This window comes from Ooceraea biroi, chromosome 11 (genome assembly GCF_003672135.1).
Source record: "Ooceraea biroi isolate clonal line C1 chromosome 11, Obir_v5.4, whole genome shotgun sequence".
Lineage (NCBI taxonomy): Eukaryota > Metazoa > Arthropoda > Insecta > Hymenoptera > Formicidae > Ooceraea > Ooceraea biroi.
The window spans coordinates 6,743,138-6,766,031 of record NC_039516.1 but is presented as its reverse complement, the minus strand read 5'-3'; the positions used below and the strand labels follow the sequence as shown (position 1 = coordinate 6,766,031).

General features: G+C 46.0%; 1 protein-coding gene across 2 annotated transcripts in view; it reads left to right on the top strand.

Moving 5' to 3' along the window:
* The first annotated feature begins 775 nt into the window (after positions 1-775).
* The window catches only part of LOC105275829 (frequenin-1), a 44,732-nt gene continuing 22,613 nt past the window's right edge, over positions 776-22,894 (top strand). Inside the window, exons 1-2 of one of the 2 annotated variants that reach the window (XM_011332966.3) lie at positions 776-944; positions 4,180-5,014. In XM_011332966.3, coding sequence (XP_011331268.1) covers positions 4,951-5,014 — 64 coding nt within the window. In that variant the 5' untranslated portion in view covers positions 776-944; positions 4,180-4,950. The remainder of the gene's footprint in view (positions 945-4,179; positions 5,015-22,894) is intronic. The other variant, XM_011332967.3, reaches the window with a different exon arrangement.

The following is a 22,894-nucleotide window of genomic DNA, read 5'->3' as shown; positions in this document are numbered from 1 at the left end:
AAAGATTCCAAGCGTGGACACGCCGCAGCTACAGCGCAAAGTGATACTTATTACAGTTCACAATAAAGTTAGAAACGGGGGCGAGCTACGGCCAGGCAATAAAAGACAATGATAAATAATAATAAAAACGCGAACTCCTCCGAATGCGAGTATTCGGGTTAATTCCATAATGGAATTTTACGGGGCGCGACGGGGCCGAAGTTTCCTCCGAAGACACGGGGATGCTAACAATATTTGTAAGACGAGAATTATGGTCAAATGGAAGTGAAGAGATGAGGGCATCTCGCGCGGCGCAGGGGAGGACGAAAAGAAAGGGATGAAGTGGCAGAAACGGATCCGCGAAAGAGACGGCGCAAAAGACGAAACGAGTGCAAAATTGAGCAAGAAAGAGAAAAAGAAAGGAAAACAACGCGGTACTCGCGCGAGGAATCGAGACGCAAAGAATCTCCACAAAAAGAAGGACAGAGATAGAGAGGGAGAAAAGACGTGCGAGGAAGCCGGAAAATCGGGGAAGGTAAGACAAGGGTGGATACGACGCAGAGCGCAATCGACCGAGACGGCAATAGAGCGCGAGCATTCGACAGAGAAGAAATGACGAAGTGACAGAGAAAGAGAGAGAGAGAGAGAGAGAGAGAGAGGAGGATCGAAGGTGGCGGAATCGGAGGAACTGCTGCGACGGAGGGACCGGGAGGGTGGATAGTCGAGTATCCTCCTCCGGTGCGAGTGGCGCGCTTGCGCCATTGTAACTCCAACACACACCACCGCGTAATGTCATCGCCGAGCCAGTCTGACGCCAGGCGCCGCGACGCTATGACGTCACTGGTCCGCGCTTCGCCGACGAACGTACCTCGCCAGCGGTGAGAACTCATGAATGAAATCCTGCTTGTCGTCGAGTCTGTCCGGGTGACGTCCTCGTCGAAGGAACCGCGGCTGCGACAGCACAGGTTCGCCATCTCAAACTCGCGCGATGAACGGGGCGGGTGTCCTTGGTCCTCGCTCGACTCGCACCTTGCGAACGCCGGGGACCAATTGGTGATGGAAGCTGGTTCGCCAGTCCGAGCAGTGACGCTCGGTCCATCCGTTCAATCGCGCCAACTCGTGTTGCGTGTGACAAGGCCGAGCGATCGAGCCGAGCGATGCCACCGCGATGCAACGACGTGATTCTCGGCGCGACTCCGATCTACGTTCGTCTACGAGCTTCGATCGAGCGAGCGAGTTATTGGAACACGCGATATTCCTTCGAATTCTGATGTGAATCCCTATCAGCCAGAAACTGCGTCGGCGATGTTCCCGCAGTCTGGCACCTATGTCTCATAAATAACGCGTAACCGATCCTGCCCATGATCCCTCTTATCAGCTGCTTCTCTCGCGCTATCTTCATTCAGAGGTTCAATCGTATTCTCCACGAGTTATCGACGTTTTGTGCGAGAGTTGTGCGAGCTGCTCGCGACGATAACACCCTTTATCGCCAGCGCTATCGGCTGTCGCGATCGAAGGAAGCTTCGGACACACGACCACTTTAGTGCACCTCGGAGAACGCCGATATCCGGTTTGTTTTATGAATGGGCTACGTTGCTGCACTAGGAAAGTGTATCTCAATAGGTGGTCTCAGGTCGCCGTAGCTGTTCGGCCCAAATGTTCCCCAGAGGATTCCCAAAGTGGAGAACGCTGGGTCACCCCGCGTGCCAATATCTCGTCTTTGCACCAGCTTCCATTTCCGTTTATTATACCTCCAAGCATTTCCGTCGTCGAGTGTTCGACAGTCGGACTCATCATCACGACGTAATAATAAAACGCATGCTCCAGACGTTATTCCGCGACATGGCATCGCGAGGTCAAGGCTGCACGACCTCGACCGGAAGTTGATCATTCGGCGAGGCCTTCGATGTTGCCGAATCTCAGCGCCTCTCCCTTCTCTCTCTCTCTCTCTCTCTCTCTCTCTCTTTATCCTTTTCTCTCCCTCTCATGCAGGTCGACTTCCGTGATTCTGCGACGCGGCACGAACAATGTGCGAATCAAAACCCTCGACGCGCATCTCACCCGAAATTCGCGGGGCGACGCAACCTGACGCGCCACGATGTTACGCGCCACCGCGTCACCGACGTGATATGAATTCGCATTAAATCGACTGATCAGCATTCAAATTCATGGATCCTTCGTGAGCGAAAATTTCACGTGGCGGTTACTCGCTTCCTGCCGCGTACGTTATTCAGGAGCGAATGAGATCTCCATATTAAGGGAGAAGAACAGCCAACTTTGCCGTAATTCCCCTTCCGTCGACTGGCTCTTCCTCATGAGGGAGGTCCCGCTCTCGCGTCCATTGTTATTCCGTCCCAAGTTTTTACCAAGTTCCGATACGAGGCACGGACGCGACTTCGTTCCGAATCAGCCGGACCGTATTCTCCTCCATCATTCTTCTTGCTCATTCAATCTCACCGCACGGAACTTTTCCCTTTGCCAGGGATTTTCGTTGCCTTCAATCGCGCGACTCAATTAATCCGCCCGGGCGGCGGTCGACGAGCTCTTGGAAGATCGAGTTAGATATAGAAAGCGCAGGAAAGGGCGCGATTCATTATTCACCGGTGCTAATGACGTCGCGATAAACGCGCCGATATAACCATTCAGGTTTCTTCCGCCGTATAATCGATCCATGTGTCGGCATTCCACCACGTACAATATTATCTTGTTGATTTTTTAAGCACAACGTATAGTAATACTTTCCTCGCTCCTTCCGGGCTGCGGTAATCGACCGATCTGACTTTAATGCAAGTTTTAATTAATTTTGCAATTTTAATCTTTTACGTTGTGTTTACATTACCCGTTACACGTTGCATCTATATTTACATGCATTGCATTTAAACGACTTGATAATTTTTCTACTTGTCAACGTTTCGCTGCATCTTGTTTTATTAGCGACTGAAAAATCCGGCACGGTAATAAACGAGAAGGAAATATTGTAAAAAATTGGCCTGCTGCATTAGAGCAGCCGGGGTAACAAACGGTTTGACATATATGTTTTCCGGAAAGCGATGGGATTAAAGGCAGTCGTGGCGAAACAAGCGAGTCGTAGCAATAAGAGCGACTAAGGTAATACATTCGGTGGAGATCCCGCTTAATCCTGAGATAAGGTTGAAGGTATCGTTGTTGGCCTTTAAAGCCCTTCAGATAATGGACCTCAGAAGGGATCGACCGGTACATGTCCTGGGAGTGTTGCAAGAACTTTTAGGCCTTTATATCGATCTTATTGGCAAACTGATAAACATACTTCAAACAGAATGATTTGCTAAATTCGTAACTCTTAAAGCAAAGTAGCTCGAATCAAAGTAGTTCGTGTGAACAATCCAGACAGAAATTTGTAATCTGTTAACTCAATTAACTTTTACTTTGATCACGGAAATCGTATCGCAGAGTACCACGTGGAATATGATTATCTTGCTGGTATCTTGCGGTCGATATCTGACGTGCTTCATTCGAAACATCCATCGTCTCCGATCAGCGATTACGTCTTTATACGCTCCTTCGATTTAGTGCAAGCTGTTAAGCATAATTCCTGATTGCGCTTATTCATCAAGTCCTGGAACTCTCAGCTAGTATCTTTCAGTATAGTCCTCATCGGCCCTGGTGTCTTACGACCTTTAAACCTTTGATGTGTTCACACTCCGAGATACAACGTACTCTTACCCATAACATTCACACGTTACACTTGAAATTTTTCAAGGATCACTTGAAAAAATAAAGATTCGTTCAATATAACTTGTCGAGTCAAGCAGCAAATTCGCATAAGTTAAGGACAATTTTATCGAGCGTGCAACTACCTTGATAAAGTCCTTTGACATTTTCCAACATCTTCCTCCAAGTTTGTCTTAATTTTCCGATACGATCTTTGCGAATCGAAGCTCGTCGGCGCACTTCAAAACTTCTCCGAAGAGATAAAGCGATGTGATTAATGATTCCGCGAAGTTCACTACGCTGTAAAATTATCGCCACTTAACGCCCAGTTAATGCAATTTGTGATTCGTGCATACAATCGAACCTTTAATTTCCACGCTCCAATTTCTGCATTAGCGCTCCGAAAACTCGCGGGGGCAGGAAAAAAGGTGGAGGTGGCTGCTTTCGCGACCACGCAACTTACGGAAGAGTTCGCGTTCTTATTAAAATTCTCCCTTGTCTTCTTCACAGAAAAAGCGATATCTTCGGAAAGAAAATCTACGTGGAAGGCATTATCAACGAATCGGCCCGGTTAGTAAAACGACACTAGAGCGATATCGAACCCGTGTCGTAATTAAATCGATTAAATACACTAGCTCGCTCCCTTCTGCAAGCCCAGCAAATTAAATCAAACTCTATCGTGCGTTCGCCGATCCGGACTCGCCGCACCCTCGATCGCGACGCGAATTTATCGAGGGGCACCGAGCACCGCATTCTCGAGATCGAGAGAAGTTTCTGCCTCCTTGCAAAACACACCTCCAAATTGAATCCACTGGCAAACTTCTTGAGACAGAGGAGGTCTAGCACGGCTCAACCAGGAAAGGGGCGAGAAGTTGCAGGCAGGAAACTTATCGAGTGGGATTCGATAAGGTCTCCCCCGCGACCTCGAAATACAAGGAGTCAAAGAACCCGGGTGAGAAGCTGGGTTCAGGGAGAAGGTTGATCGACGTGAGTTAGATCGCACGCGCGAACTCATCGCAAAGAGCGAATTCTTTCATTCTACGTGAATCAGCACAAGGACCGTCACTCTCGGTCGATCGAGCCTCAGAAGACTTTGAGCTATATCTTTGACTCGTCAATCGCAATCCGGTGGGATCGAGAGATGCGAGCTGGCCGGTGAGAGTTCCTCTTAAAGGAAGAAACCCAGAAAAGTGAAAAGGAATCTTCGATTCAGCGGGGTGGAGGGAGAGACTATTGGTGTAACTCGCGCGCGTTAAGTCCGCACAGAACGAGGCTACGAAGATGGGCAAGAAGAACAGCAAGCTCAAACAGGACACCATCGATCGCCTCACCACCGATACGTACTGTGAGTAATAATAATAACTATCATCACTCATGGCATCGTCGTGCCATCGTCCCGTTATCACGTCGTATGCGTGCGAGTTCACGCGACCAGCAGATTAAACGACAGTGGCGTGTGTCCCCGTAATTATCACGATCTCCGTAAATTTCTGCGGTGGTCCAGAAGCTTCCGCGCTCGTCGACCACTTTAAACACCGAGTTTAAATCCTCTTTATGGCTCGCGCGGAGACGAATGGCTTTCCCCCTCGGCGCGTCCTCCGAAAAGCGGGTCTTCCGAGTCGCGAGTTCTTCCGGGCGAGCTGACGGAGGCTCGCGGTACCCCAAAAGATGGGAAAGACGGGTTTCCGGCTGACCTACCGCATTATTTTGGCAATCCACGTAATCCAGAACCGCAGCCTCCGGCGTAGAACGAATCTCTTTCCCCTCTTGCGCCTCCTCTCTTTCTCCTTCTCTGCTTTCCTTCTGTCTGCAACGCTAGACGCGCATCGATCGCGCGGTCGTTCAATACGCGCCGCAACGACGTACCCTCCTTCATTCGATAAAACGCGTTTAATCCATTCCACTGCCGTGCAAAGTTTGCCTGTCGGAAGCGACGGCACACCGCCGCCGCGCTTCTACGCCACGTGGCTTTGTTTCCGTTGAACGGGAACCCCATTCGATAGCGAGCGCGACGCGACGTCTGCAACAGCCACGGGCGACTTCTGTTTAATCTTTCTCTGTAAAAAGTTGCAACACCGGTAGCTGCATTTACTGGCAAGTCTAATATTTACATCAGTGATTTTACACTGAGCTAGAATAGCCTGTCCATCGAGCGGTTATGTATATGAACGTCCCCTCTCTGCGGTGTAACGCGCTGAAAATCGCACCTAACGAACGACGGAGCGACCGACCACCACCGCTAATTCTGGTGTGAAAATCGCGTCGCAGCCGTTAACGGACGGCTAAATATTTCCAGCCTCGAGCGCGCGAAGATGGACGTAGCGAAGTCTCTCTCGGCAGGTCACTAGGGCGAAAATGCGAAGGGCGGGTGTGTTTTTGGCCCGGATATTTCCAAATGACCTGCGTTACTCCGGCATCGATGATGGATTTCATGTTAGACCCTCATTAGGATGATTTCTTCCTCGCTGCTGCGATGGATCGACTGTGACCTCGTGCGTAGGCAAATTCGATTAATAAACATCGTATACTAAGATGTAAAATCGCTCGGCAAACGTTTTCGTAACACGGTAGTGGTAACAGGTCGGCCAGTTAATCTAGGTCCGACAATTTTATGTCACTCTAGCTTGCCTAGAAGGGGACACTCGGACGTCGAGCGTGGCGTGATTAATGGTAATAGCGAACGTCGCCCTTTCTTCTGTCACCTTGTACGGTTGTTTGTTCGTATCGTGAAAAGATAATTATTATAGTGGATAGATACCTTAACTCGATAAAATTCTCTTCTTTGTCTCCTCTTGTCTTTTGTATTCTATTTATTCCACATACAGAGAGAGAGCTACAAGGGAAATAATCGAGATGCAATGGAAGCAAAAATTAAATTTTATTTAAAACATTTTCTTCTTTTGCCTTTTCCTCCTGAAATTGTATATCCGTCTAAAAAATGTATAAATTGTACAATCTAATTGGAGCAGCATATTGTATTGCAGTATTGTGTAATTTTCATTAAAAAATATTCTTCCACAATCAAAATTACAGATTTAAAATAAATCTCACGATACAAGTAACCGGATATATATATTTAAGAAAAGAAAATATATATATATTTGTCAAATCGTTGAATTCTCTCAACGATTGTAAAAGTTTTGTAGAAAAATTCGGAACGTACACTGAACAGAAACAATCCTCCTGTTTCGTGTTCCGGTGACAGGCAGTTAGCGTTTCCAGTTAGAGGAAACTGTGTCAAATATAGACAGTGGCATGCATAGAATCTCTGGCGGTCTGGTTGTCGTCTAGTTACCTATTCGCGCTTTAATAACCGCCAATTTATTAACGCACTCAACTCACTGACCCAGTATAGCAGAAAAAGTATAACAGAATGTTTCCTGCAAAACGCGCCCATTGCAACGGGCTCGACTTTAGTTAAACCGCATAGCACTCTACGCGCTCGCGCGCCTGCATCAATAATGCGTACCAACGGTGTTCTATCACCGACATCGCGCACACATTACGCGCCGTCGTTGACGTCATCGCGCTTTGATCTCGAAAATGAAGTAAATCATACCGCGCTGAATGTGCAAAGTACGATAATACGTGAGCGTATTTATCGCATTTCTCAATGAAACATTATCGGTAGGAAACATTAATATTACACAAACACGTTTGTGTTACATCCTCATCCACGAGGAAAGTGATCGAGTTTTAATCAGTTCGCGTGTACGCCCGGTTTGCGGTTCTCCCGGCGAACGCGATGAACGGGATAACGTGTACGCTATCGTCCCGTCTATCAGGCACACCCTGTGTTAACGGATAATGCAAACCAAAGCGCAATTGCCTGCCGAAACCGCCCGAAAGGTGAAAGCTTCTTTGCGTTTATTATTCTGTACACGCTGTTAACTCGAGCTGGCGACAGAAAAATGTATTATAATCTCGTCCGGTTTCTCACGTTTTCTCGGCGTACAGACGTGGTTCAGCGTGCCGTAAAACTCGCACATCGCGCTCGTTTACCGTCCTGTCTCTGCCATACTCCAGCATAGAAATAATCCAGATGCGACGTTACAGCGTTGATGTAACGAGCGCCAACTTCTCCTCGGAATTATTCACCGTTTCTTTATGAAAAAAGAAGGGAAAATGTATTATATTTCATCCGCCGCGTGTGTGCCTGTTTACGCGAAATTACACGGATCAAAGTATTCACGCTGGTCGTACGTTATCCTTCTCTCTTCTTGACAACTTGAAATTAATTTCCTATCGATTCAGTATTGTACCGCGCGACTCTGCTACCGATGTTACGATCTGTATCCCTAAAGGGGATTGCGAGCTGCTGTAAAGGATCAGTCAAAAAATCCAGCGTGATGGATAGCCTCAATCTTCAGGTAGCCAGCTCAGTCTGAACTCGCGTCGATTAGACCAGTATGGATACATTTAAAGGAGCCAGGGAGAGGACATGCACGCCTCGTCATTCATGCTGTGAGCCTGAAAATCTTTCGCTCCCGCGTTTATTATTCCGGCTGGACGAGCAGATCTTTCACTGTGATCCGCTCCTTCTGATAGCTTCCGGCTCGTAGGCGCAACTTCCGAGAACATTCCGGAACACTGCTTCAAAGCGAGTCAGCCGCGGAAATTCGCAGTAAATTGCATCGCTTGCGACGACACGTTTCACCGCTGCTCTGATAATTTTATATTGTTTACGCCAGGGAAAAAAGAGCCTCAGAAGAATCTCTTTAAACGCGAGGTACCTTAATTGCGATCGCGCGAGGGTGAAATTTCACGAATGGATTTAAATGACGCGCCGTTCCTGGCGTGTTTAACGCAGCGGAAAATACCTGTCTTATCCGAGAACTAATTTGGGAGAGGCCGCAATGGCTCTCGAGATCGATACGACGGATTTTCGTAAACGCCTCCGTAAAAATTTCCACGGACGCATGAATGGCCTCGTGAGTACATTACGGAGCACGGTGGACGGCGGCACTCCACTCTGCACTGTATACTGTTTCATCAGATTAGAGAGCGACTCGACAATGGCTCATCATCGATTGCAACAGTTGGTGCAACGGCCAGAAAGTCGGGACATCGCATCGATCTTCGTCTCGTTGATTTCTCTTTTCCTGTGTATTCTGACGGAGTGTTAAAAAATGGAAAATGACCGCTTTTAGCTGCGACAGATCGAGAAACAGAGAGAGAGAGAAAGAGAGATAGAGACGCGCAAAAAGCGTAAAAGCGTAAAACGGAAACGTCGATGCGGAAAACGCGACATAAATTACGAGACGAAGTGGGAATACATGAGAACGTAATATTTGTAACATAAATCATTGTGGACAGTGCTAGCGATACACCGGATGTAAATGTTGGTGTAACATTCAAATTATATGCTATCGATGCAACGTCTCCACGCAGTGGACACACCGATGTCACGGCCGATCCCATCACGTTTAAACGGTTTAATGCGATGGCGCGGACCATCTATACCGGTAGTAAATTACTGGCGCGAATTTGCCAGCTGGATGGGCCCGCAGGAAAGGTCCGGCGTCCTCGTTACGGGAATAATAACTATGAAATTACGAGCTATTACGGATTACAACCTCGTTAGGAGCCGGTCGTGGTGAGTTTCACGCGCGGATGCATCTTTAGCCGGACACTGTCGTCCTTTTCGATTATAAATTCAGGCTCAGTCGGATACACTTGTAATCCGATTCAACCGATCTAACGAGCGTGCGGGAACCGGCTTGCCCATTAGCTGTTGTTGATATCCTTGCGATTGTTGCAAATAATTTACGATATCGGTAAGGGTTAATTATATATGTTCAGAGAACATGCTACCTTGTTATAAAGGGTGTGCCAACTAACATTAATTGAAAGCCGCACGTCTGTACCTTTTTGATAAAATTCAAATTAGCACCTAGGCACCCTTGACACAAATGAGAAGTATCTAATTGCGGCGTAATGCACCCGTGTTCGTGATCATTATATTTAGCGTAATCGAATTTACTGTAGCTTTCTGTCGCGTTGCGCGTTCGCGTAAATAAAATTCTCTCCATTAACCGCTGCGCTGGACGTGCCAAATTATTCGATACATCGAGTCGCCCGTATGCATTCCGTAAGTCATATTGGTTGCGCGGTGTACGATTTTCTCATTGATTTAAATATATTCTTCGCGATTCAATAAAATTACGACGCTTAATCTAATATCAGGCTCACAATGGTAATCTGATTTTCGTCACGGTCCCGTATCACAATGCGATGGCGCGATATTACATCACTGACGATATAAAAGAAGTGGCACTTTAACTCTAGTTAAACGCTAATACCGGCCGGCAAAGCTAATTGTACCGCTAATCAGATTTATTTAGACTTTAACGTCGAGTAAGCCGAATTAGTCATAATCCACTGCCATCTCCGCTGTATTCCAGTTATTTTTAACGAATTTATTTTCGTTTTTATCTAGTAAAATTCTGAAAAGAGAATGAGTGTCGCGTAGATAAGCCTACGTTTGCCAGAGAAAATCCCGCACGATTTTCCCGCTAAGCTTGATATAATCTCAATCATCTCAATCACCGAAAGATTTCATTAATCCCATATCCAAAGGAAGAGCCATTTAAAGTAACCATTAATTACCGCGGACTTGAATGTACTACGCAGCCCACCGTAATGAAATCCACGATGCATAACTGACCTCCTGGCTCTTCGGAGCTTCATGTACCGAGACAATAGACTACGCCGTTCTTAGTTCGAGCGTGCAATGGAGAATTTCCTCAATAGAGAATTCTCCGCTGTCATTACTCCATGGGGCACTAGCTATATGAAATCGTTGTCTTTGTTAAATCTTCATATAACGCGTTACTATATTAATTCAACGTTGATATTGAATATAAGATTCTCACAACGTGATTAACGAATAATATTCAAAGAAGACTTTTCTTTAAAAACAATAAGAAGAAATATCTCGTAATTTATTCTCTGATAAAGATTCGAATTTTTATTACATATAAACAATTAGTTTGTGCGATCGGCCAGCGATGGATATTTTATGTTGTCGGATATTTCACAGTATCGTTTTGTCATGTTCTAGGAAGATTATCATGAAGAACCATCTGAACATTTTATAATTTATTTCCGATGAAACCGCCGAGGGATGGCAATCTCGAGTGGTTAACGTTCGTTCATAAATGTCTGGCTGTGTACGTACCACGTCATTATGACCGTTCGGGTAAGGTTGAACGCCGTCCGTACACTCGGCCAGGAAACTTCCATTTAATCTGCCCGCGAAAATCAATAGGATACCCGGTGAAACAACGTTTCGCGACTCCGTCGTGTTCAGCGTACGATCGAGACAAAGCGTGCTCGCAAGCTTCGGCATTCGTTTCGTGCTCGCGTGCGACTCATGGGCGCGTTATCTCGGACGGCTTATTAATTTATCTGATGTGAAACCTTGCGTCACTTTTCCCCGTTAGCTAGCTTAATCTCGAATGTCCCTGATTCACGTACCTTACGTACCTTACAGATTTTTACTGGCGTACTTACGCACGCTTGCATGCTCGCTCGCGTGTTTAGTTTCTACACGGCCAACGAGTCCTCGGACGTTTCATTTGTCCTCCAGTGCTGCAAATATGTAATCGCAATATAGCTGCTCGTGAAATATGCGTATCCACGCGCAATAATCTCGTCGAACAGCCGAAGAAAGAACTCGGAGAAACTTGTCATTTATCTCCGGCTGGCCGCGGACACTTTCGTTACTCAATTTCTCTCCGAGGAACTCGAAGAGAGGTGGAAGAGTAACGGAAGTACCGCTGCGATGGACGATCGAGCATTGCTCACGACAGAGAGCTCCGGTATTTTCGTCGCATTTTTTCGCCGTCTCGCTCAAGCCGCATTTCCAGCCGACCGACCCACCACAGACACATGGGGGCGTTTACAGCTTTATTTACGAGCATTTAAAACGAATACCGACTAAACTCCTCCGATATTCACTCAGTCCCGTATTTTTGCCCTCGCGAATGTCAGTCGGGAACAAATTGAAATACCTGCGTCCAATTGCGACGGAATAAAAAGTCTGCCTTTTTATCGTCGTGCAACTCCGGCGATATCCTTGCTTACGATTTCCTGATATACTTCCCGCATGTGATATCGAATTGCCCACCATTACGTCGTGCAGTATCACGACGTCGACGGGAATAATAAGTTTGCGCGGCCACTTTTACGGCCGACATTTCGTCTCGGCCATTTCTCCGGTATCAGCTTTACGTCTGAGCATCCTTACCGCGTCGGCAAGAGGTAATATTCGCTAGAGTTTCGTACCGACATCAATCCCATGGCTTAAATCTCGCCGCCGAGGAAGGAATGAAGTCCCAACCGGCGCATCCACCATGAATCATCCGGAAATGCGTATCTTATCCTTCGCGAGGATCACGGAAAAAGACCTCGGTTCCGCGCGCGAGGAGATTCGCGATTGCAGCCACGATCAGTCTCATCCGTGATAGCGAATTACTTTTACCGATGGTAGCCGCCGTCTTGCGAAGGCTACCAGGACGGAAAAATCGAACAGGCATGTCGAGCGAAAGTCGATGACAGCGAGCGTCGTGGGGACGGCGAGACACCCCCGCGACGCGTTGGCGTCGCGCTGAAATCGCGTGCGGCTCGTTCCACAGATGCTCTTTCTTTTTTTCCTCCGTCCTCGGGATGCGAACGGAAACGCCTGGGTGGTTTCCGCCGTGCCTCCCGTCCGTCTTTCACCATCGTCGTTTCCAATCCTCTGTCCCTCTCTCCCTCTGCGCTATCTCTCCCCCGGGATGAGACAATGGTGATACGTGAAGTTTGCGAGCACTTCCTTTTTCCATCTTTTGTAGACATGGTCGGTAGCGCGAGCACGCGCGGCTCTCGCAATGTCATCGTCGTCGTCGGTTATTATTCATTTGTGGCGTTTTCCCTACACCCCGGCCACCCCGCCTCGGGATGTCCACCCGGATCGTCGGCTGTCACGGCTGGACGATCGATGCACGTGATGTTTTCCCACTCGTCGCGCACACCGCCTATGTCACCCAGCGTGCATACGTACGTGAACTAGCGTCGACGATTACTGGCCGGCCACATAGTCGGCCCGCTTGTCAAGCCTCACGTTTTCAGCGAGTTCTACTTTGTACGCGTATCACTTCGTGTTCCTCATATTCTATGCGAACCCGCAGGTGAAGCGGTCTCTCTCTATGTCTTGCTGTTCACCACAACGCGCTGATTAAATTAATTCCTAAAGCTTTAACGACGTTGTACAGCTTTACAAATTGCAGTCTTTTTACATCCATGTTTAAATTATTTTCAGCGTTTTAAGTTGGAACATTTACATGTGCTTTTACCTGAAATAGATAAAAAAAAATGAACAAAAAAATGATAAAAATGTTGCCTGAAATAGTTCTCATGCAATTGGAGTATAATATAAAATGGAGTCTAAAATCTGGTATTAAATCGAGAATCGAACGTTAGTTATATATTTGCATATAAAATTCAACAAATTCATCAAATTCAATATAATATAATACCTACGTCATATTATTTCTTCGACTGCAAATAACAGAAATTCTTGGTGTAATTTATAATAATAAAATTATATATATAATTAAACTACGGAATCACGAAGAAACGGAACTGAATGAGAATTTCGTCGAACGAGCACCGCCGTCATAAGTTTTGAGAATTATGCGAGCGACTTGTATTCCGCCTGAAATAAGAAGGTAACGAACACCCGCCATAAACGTAATAAACGTAAAGTATTCTTTATGACATCGTGTTATATACAGTCCCGCCCGTCTCCTCTTCCAGATAACAGAGCATACTCTTTTCCATCTCGGAGAGAAAACGCCCCTGCCCCTAAATTCCTCGGGCACGGGTGTGGCCGCGCATAGGAGGATTAATTTAATTTCCCGAATGTGGCTCGTTGGTCGCGCGGAAAGTGCGAACCCTTGCACACGCATCCTTTACACGTTCAGCTGCGTCCCGCGGGAGGAGGACGAGGAGGTCCTGCGGGATCAGAGGCGTCGCCGTTCCCGGCCAGCTGACGAGGAGACACAAAATCCCGCTGATCAGTTATGGCTTTGCTCATCCGAGGGATGATACACGTAGCACCCAGGGGGAAACGCGCCGACGGCAATTATCCCGGGAAAATCGAATATCCGTGCGAATAACGGCGAATCAGCGAGGGCGAATGAGCGGAGAACGATCGAAACGATGCCGAGAGCTCGTAAACGCTTTGCGATTTGTCAGCGGACGATCCGCTAAACGAGAGCCGATTGACTCTAGTAATCACATTTCCGTTTCCGCACATTCTTCGATAAGACCGATAACGCGACGCGACGCACCGCGTTCAGTTTCGCCCAATCTGACACTCGTACGCACTGGGCATGCAATGGCACTTGCCCGATGTTAATTTCCAGCTACTGTAATCTCGTTACAACCCCGAAACGCGATTAGAACCAGAATCTAGGACGGGGCGATAGATACGCGGGCGGGCGGGAGGGCAAATGTGAGCGCGCACACGGCTGCCGCACGGAGGGACCGGATGTGCCCCGGAGAATCCGCCCTTTGTTCAAACGAGGTAGAATTTATGGGACCGTCCGTCCCACCCTCATAATCCCGCGAGTCCTTGCTGCAGGGCCGCACGTGCGCACGTATACTCGAATACGCTGATACCGTCGGACATCTTGTTAATGATTCATATGTCACGAGTGTAATCGGCGAGAGTCGCCAGCACCGTGAAAGTTTCCATCGCGAAGAAGCGAGTAGTGAGATACTGAAGCCCGAGGGTGCACGAGTACGTGATTGCTTTTTTTCCCCTCCGTTTGCGTGAAAATACGCGAGCATATTTCCGGTTGCGCTGACACACGCGCGCACAGATCGCGCGAATTCGTACGTCACGTATTCGCATTTCCCATCTCCGATACGGATGTTTAAAGCGGTTTTAAAGCACGAGCTCGCGGGGGAGGGGGACTGTTCTATATATATATATATACAGCGGAATACATAAAACGGATTTACGATATGCTATATGTGCTTAAGGGACTTTTATTAAACCGGACAAAAATATCATTGCATCCCCAGTAAGTTATAACCAATAAAGCCATGCCGGAGGCGTAATTGGATACGAATGGACCTTCCTCGCGTTTTGCACACTCTCGTATCCTACGATACATGACAATAAAAGTGAAATTATTGTCAGTATCATTACCGCAGCGATAAATCGCCTGATCGAAAGCAGCGAGATTATCTTACCGGGAGATCAATGCTCCTGCATCGCGAGACAACTCTCATCTGCTTTTTATTCGCTTAATTTAGTAGTATCGGACGATCTTCATCGGTGAACCAGGAAGTTGTTTCGTGACGAGAGTGCAGAGATCTGGAGCCAACGGGCATATAACTTTTTTGTGAGCTACCACACGCAACGGTAGTACGGGGAACGCTTACAGTAGTTCAAAGAGAAATATCTGATGTCGGAAAAGTACCGTCTCGCAACTCGTGCGAGTCGAGGAAAACAAGGCGATTAAGATCCAGAGCGGATTGCAAAAATTTTTAACGCGACCCGCTTGTCTCGCGGCACGACTTTCGCGAAAGACACCGGCAATTGTGTGTTATATTGTCTTGCGTACAAGCACAATTGAATAGGAAGGATATTCATCAGCTTCTTGAAGGAATTCGAAGTATCCAGAATACTTTAATGAGTTTAATAGGACTGAAGCACTCGATTTCCGAGTAAGGAAAAAGTTAACCCCGGTGCACGCCCGATCGATCGTGGAAATTCGATTAATGATCATGAACGAGCGGAACGAGTGTATTTCCAGTGAGTCGGAGGGAAAGAGTCGAGCTCAAAGACATCTCCAGGCATTCGACTTTAATCGAACGACATGGCAGAAACGGTTTCTCTTTATAATGCGAATGATAGCGTGGGCTTTACATAGAATTGCACGATAACGTTAATGAAATATCGTCGAGCGTTCCGAAAAATTTCAGCTGCAGTATTACGTATCTGGAAGAGCGAAAACTTTATCCACTAAGTGATCAGCATCTGCATTAAGTCGTCCCGTTCAGTTAAGAAGATGCAATGCCTTCGCGTAATTTTTTTCCGAGTTGCGGTATCTGTCGTGTTTCTCGCTTGAAAAATGCCGCGGTACATTTATACGTGAGAAATTTGTAAATAACGAATATTTTTCTAGAGGTACGTGATTACTTCGCTAAAACCTAGTTCCTGTTCCGCATTTTTCAGAATTCGTATAGCAAATAATCGACCTTTACCTCTCGAAATAAATCCAATTATCTTGCGATTAGTTCCTGTATTTTGTTTGTGCGAAGACCGAGAGTATTCTTTTATTAGCCATAAAACCTAAGAGACTGGCGAGTAATAGCGGCGGCACACACGTCTTGCCATAATGTTTCTCAGCGTGAAATGCCGATCACGTTCGATCTTGCGATTCCGGTTTCGCAGGAACATAAAAGCACGAGAAATGTGCTTGGTCAAAATACTGACTGCGTAGTGCAAGCTTATTTGAGAGAATTGCTGCACATTTTGCATCGTCGATATTAACATTAATATGAATAAGAGAAGTCTATAATGAACATAACATGAATGAAAAGTTTATTAATCTTATTATTTTTTTTAATATTAGATATATTTGTACAAATATATCTAATATTAAAAAAAATAAAATAATTCAAAGATTGCTATCATTATTCAAACAGATGTTACGAGAATTACGAGAACGCGAAGCATTGCTGATATTTTTTTCAATTACATACGATTTCAATTTTGCTTCCTCGAAAATTAGCCGGAAATTGTCGAAAACAACATTTTTCACACGCAACGAACCGATGTTAATTAGATGAAGCAAATGCTTGCCGAGATAAATTATTATTTTTTGCGATGCGAGGTAATTTAAGCTGCGGGGCAATGCACACACGGAGATAGTTACTGCCGGTACGGCACCTCCATTTTAGAGCTTGCGCAAAATATTTTTTTACTCCGGTTGTTCGGATGCGTGACGCGTATGCGCCCGCCTGCGATGGCATCCCACGGGATTTCATCAGTAAAATCAGAAGACACGGTGCACTCTCTTCCGACAAGACCGGCATACGTGCCAGAGGCGGATGAAGGTACCTCCTATATAGTACGATAGCTCTTTATTCTAAGAAAATGGAATACAGATAGGAAGAACTAAGTCTCTTGCTCTTCGCGTCGCGCCTCTTTACTTCTCCTTAAAATTTCTTCTACATGCCCCTCCACGAGCGCGCAAACACAATTTTCATTTTTATGCCAAGAGTGGAAGATGAAGATAAGACGAGTAAGAATGACGGACAATCTAATAGAACGAACGGACGAACGTACGAGCACGTAGATCTCCTCGCGGAGTTACGACTATTATTTCTGCTATATTTTCTATTTTTCTTAAGCAATGATACCGTGTTCCTTTTTTCTTCAATTTGATAAAGCTGCGGCAACAAATGTCGAAGATTTATTGCAGCTGAACTTTATTCCGCGTCAGCTCTTATTACGTAACGTATGAACTTTATGGTTGGATGTATGCGGAGAACTCAAGACGGCAAATCGTTTGAAGTGCCCGTGCAGTTTCAAGTGTGATTACTTACTCCGCGCCATGACAATTCGATGGCGTCACGAAATGAATTACGTTTCCCTACGCTTAATTCACGAAAGAGCATTCGTGAATCGCAACGAGAACAAAATTGCGATACTTGTAATAATAATAATAATATTGAATTATTGCATAAATAAACGTAATGTCACATTATTCCATACTTGATAATGATATTAAGCGCATGAATAATTAATGCAATTTTAATAAATAAATTCAACTGGCATTAAGTATGGCACTCAAAGGTACTTGCGCAGATAGTTCGAAAAACGCAGCTAATTACGCGCGTTAATTAATGCGCTACAATAATCGGCCGAGGTTTTGTTCGGCACATATCCGACGTGAGATATTTATTACATTCATACATATATGCGTGATCTAATTTCGACGGGTGAAAAATATTAATGGACTCGGCACGTGATGCGATGCAAAGATTATTTAGGATTACACGCGCGTATTAATTACCGCCAGCGCATCAAACGCTCAATACTTCTTTAACGCTTGTTGCATTTATTCGTACGTGTGATTCACACGTATCTGAACAAGTGCAAAACATCCCACAGACACGGGTAGGATCTTACGAGCGTCGAATCGTTATATATCTGTATAATCACAAACAATTAATACCGCGTAATGTATTTTATATTCGATACGTCCTTCCATTTATTCGAATGCCGGATTCATTTTAGATTATGGACTCTTTCACGACGGATTAAAAATCCTAAAAAAATAGGTCATTACATTCCCTTCGAGATTGAACGTTCTCCATTAAAAGACATGGAAACTGCTTCGTCGCCATTAAAAAGAGATTAAAGAGAGATCTTTTGGCGCTCTGTCTCTCTCTCTCTCTCTCTCTCTCTCTCGCGAGTGTGTTTGATGCGTACCATCATCTCGTCACGTTTCAATAATGCCGTTGTCTCGCCCCGCACGGGAGCATAAACCGCGACGCACATTTCCATCTCGCATGTCTATCAAAGCGTTATGTATATATATCCCGATAATTGGACTTGCGAGACGAGACGGGGCGTGTGTAGGAGGTAAGACGTGACATGCGGGCGCAAGCGTGCATCCAGAGATTCTGTCGGAGCGTGTATCAAGGGACAGATCGACGATTTATCGAGTCGTGGATCTCGATGGGGTTGTTTGTCTAGATCGCTCGTGCTGAACCACTGAAGGAATTGATGTCATCAGTGAGGCATTCCACAGCGGCCCGATGAAAACGCAAACACGATGGCTTGGTGTACGCCTTGCTGTGCGCACGTTTCTTACTTAATTGATCATTATTAATTAGGTCTAGTAGCGGTAATCAATTATTTGCCGCGCAGCTCGTTATTGAACCGTCATTGTTCGAACGTCTTCGACGATTAATCAATTGCGCGCGTAATTAGAACCGTGCGCCGAGCAATTATCATGTGATTAGTAAAAGTACAATCGAATATTCGTAATAGTCCGTAACGGGAAGATGGAATTCTTGATCCTCGTTACTTCTCTCTCGCCACTGACAACGCGCGGAGATTCGGCGTGTCGCTAGGCTGCGACCACGCACGAGCGACTACAAATTTAATTTGTAATGTGCCGCACGTGCCTGCCATATCTTCGCGACGATGTTTTATTGCCAGGTAATATAATAAAACGCGTCGCGCAGTTACGTTCCCTATTTTTCTATCCGGCGCGAGTTTATTGCGAGCGCACGCGTGACGTAAACGCTCGAATCGTCAAAATTTAATTTAATCCGCCTCTATCAACGTGACGAGACATTGTTCCAATTGCATTACACGATCGCGGCACATATATATCCCGTAAATATCGTGCACGAGCCGTTGCAATATTCTCGCGCTGCGTTGCAATGCGTTCCACCGGATTCGGCGGCGTTACATCCGGGACAGCACCCGTTAATTCAAGCGTTCTATTAAAATGCACTTTGCAACCAGTTGTTCCAGTTGCACCGGATAGTAAATCTCGCGTTCGCGAAACTAATTCACTCGGCAAGCTGCTCGAAAACCGCAGCATCCCTTCTTCAATTGGAGATAAGAGGATTATGCGAAAATTATTTACATTGTGTAAAACTAGAATAAAGAAAAAATCCGATTTTTATACTAGTAAAACTAGTAAAACTAAAAGTAATCAGACATACCTATATCATTAGATATCCGAGCCAAATTTATCCTCGATCCGTAACTATTTTCATCCACAACCTTTACGCCCACATGAGACTACAAATTTACGTTACGAGTGACGCTCCAGATGAAAGTTACGTTACGTACAATGATACGTCATCGCGCTCATGAAATGTGCGGGTGTACATACGCATCTCGAGCTGCACATCATATCACTGCACGCAAAGGGAGTCATCATGTTTACGAGTTCCTTTAGCCTAAGCGAGCACAAGAGAACGGAGCATCAAAACGTGATATTCCTCCACGAGAACCACCTAAAGGTCACAGCGTCGACGACGCCCGCTAATAAGATGCGTGAATCTACCCTCGTTGATCTTTCTACCATGGTGACGGCACCGTGCCCCGTCGCAAATTGCGGGGGTGTGCTGCTCCGTCGTGCGCGTGCACGTGCATCGGATACGCAAGACGAGGCGCGATCGTGTCGTAAATTGCGTCGATGCCGATGATAACGCGACGACAGGGTGGTGGCTGCAGCGTGCGGCGACGGATCTGCAATCTGCATAGCGGGCGGCCGAGGGGGTGGGCCTCGATAACGCTTGCGTGGAAATTGAATTCCGCCGGAAACGAAGAGAACCCATCGTCCGAACTACTACGCCCGTGCGACACGACGACGCACTCGGCGTCGTCGCCATCGCCGTCCCCCGGGGGATGCATTGCCGTTGCATGAAGCGGCTATTTTTGACATGGGACCTATCATCCTCCGCATTGATATTTTTGCGAAAGTGAAAATGCGAATCGTTCCTGCTGACCTTTTTCTCAACAATAAAAAATATTTATGAGTTTATGAATAATGTGCAAGGGTAGAGGCGTGCTCAGTTTCTCAGAAATAAAACGCACGGTGTAATTTAGTCTAATTAGATTTGTTATTACGAGAAATACATTTGCCGACAGCCCTTACTCTTTCATTATATTAATTAATAAACGAGAATTATATTAGTCTTGGTTGAAAGGTTGCGACGCCAATATCGAAACTTCCTCGTGACTTCGGGGGAGTTTCCGCCACGATGGGTTGCCCGGCTGTTTAAATCAGCGCGATGAAACGCGACATTCTGTTTAGAGTTCCTGTACGCAACGCGTGGCCGGCGGCCAGTTTCGCGCCACTCCACGGTCGCGCACTTCCGGTCGGGGCTCACGAACGAACTTTGAATTATTCCTCACGTTTCGAGCTCTTGCAATTATGAGACTCGCGAGTTGCGCGATGCTTATAAACAACGCATCTGTACAAATTGCGTTTGCACTTGAGCGGCACAATGTTCCGAAATTCTCCCCTCGTAAAGCCGACGTTGCCACCCTTCGCCGTACATATTTGCGCAATCGTTTACGTTTCCGCCGCATGTGTGCAAACAGAATGTTCCCGCGTGCAACGACAATGCATCCGCGACGGGTGGCATTTACGTGCAACCAGGCGTTGCATATCCTCATGGAGGAGCTTACGTATCGCGGGGTATTACGGCACCGCATTTTGCAGCGAACCGACGCATCCCGACGCATTATGTCCTTTTAACAGACCACATGCTACGCGTCTCTGTGGCAGAAGCGCGAGAGACAGTCCCCATTGAGAGAAAAAATATATTTCTCCGTGCACGAGGCTATTGGAAACTGTATAACAAATATTTTATTTTCACGTATGTACTATATATATTTTTTATTGTTCGCGTATTATTTCTATATGAAATGTGAATGTTTATTTGTGCAGAACTCGTTTCCGTCCGCAAGAAGATTGTTCAATTGACTTTGTTTCCTATGTTTTTATTTCGAAAATTAAACGTCCGCAATTAATTTCTTGTGCAACGAATCGGATTATACAAGTAAATCGCGCTGTGCATTCTGTTTCTGGGAAATACTTCTATCTTTGTATGTTTGTTAAGTTTTTATTACCAAGTGAGACTTACGGAAATAAACGGTTAATCTGTTCGCAGTTCACGACACTGATTTATAAAAAAAACGTTCGATTGAAGAATTATTATTTTATTGATAAAAAATAGAGATATCGTGATAATAAAAATGTATTGTGCGATGTTCATTGCAGGTGTTAACGCTTGTCCTCGTAATTTTCAAATAAATGTGCAATTTTTTATGACATGTACATACAATCACGCGAGTTGCACTTTACAATCCATGTGTAAATCGTAATTTTTATCATGTGCTACATAAAAATTCACTTTTGTGTTTGTCAGATACACCAGACAGATATATATACATTATATTTTATCATTCGCATAATCAAAATTTAATATCGGGCACTGTTATATTCTCGCAGGTTAAATAATTCGATTTAATTAACTGAAAAGCAAAACTTATTAATAATTCCGATGAGTCGAAATGGAATGGTAATGGGGCTTCGATTATGAGTCTCTGGGGCATAAATTACGTATCCCCCCGCAGTCCCAGGTTAACGAGAATTTGAGGAAGACCAGGGAAAATCCACCGTAGGCTTTCAGTATGATCGTTCTTTTACGCGCGGCAGCCGTTGACACCGCTCGAAAGTTTTCCCATCTCCATGTCGTCACGCGCATCCCGGCGGTAAAGTTTTCTAAAGCTATTTTAATTAACGACTCCTGCGACCTCGTCGCGGAAGCTCCTTGACGTGGTCGAAGAGGACGCGGGCTTTTACGAGCGATTATCGCGAGGAGGCGCGTCACGCGCGAGGACTAAAAAGTTACGCAATTACCCGTGCTCTTTCCCACCGGCTGCTCGCCATTTTCGGGTCATTTCGACTATTCCGCCCGTTCGCCCGCCTGCTTCTCCTCTCTGCTTCTCCCCTTTTATCGTTCTTTTAACCGTGCAAAGTTATTCACGATGGTAACGCCCATCACGAAATTCAGAGTAATGGTCCACGAGCAAATGTTCGGGATTTTATTATGACAATCGCTGCATTTGACAACATGAGTTTGCAAACCAGACAGATTATTCACCTCCGATGATTGTTTGAAATCTCGGCGCCCCCGAGGGGATGATATTTTCCCGTTCAATCAGAACGGTTCCAACGGAACGAATTTCTCCGGCAAAAGTTTTTTATGCCTCTTTTATTTCCCCACCGTCATGTCACTTCCGCTCGTAAAGAACGGCGTGGTCTGCGTGGAAAAATACTCCGGAGACAATTGACTCCAGGTCGAGGGAAAGGGCGGAATACCCACATTATTCGAATGGACACTGAACATTGAACAAGAGGATGGGATCGTGAAGAATGATCGCTATCAGATATTTCTTCGCAAATTTCGTCTAATTTTGTTTGCTATTTATCCGACCGACCAGCTAATAAAACTTGCGCACAGAGACCGACGAGTTGGCTTCCTCTTTGGAGCCACGGGGTGTATTTCACCCCCAAAAGGATCGGCCGACCGATCGATCGGAACTCAGCAATGAGTCGACGATGGGGATTCTTCGCCTTCGCCAGGAAAATAAGCAGAGATTACGTTCTCGTGGGATAAA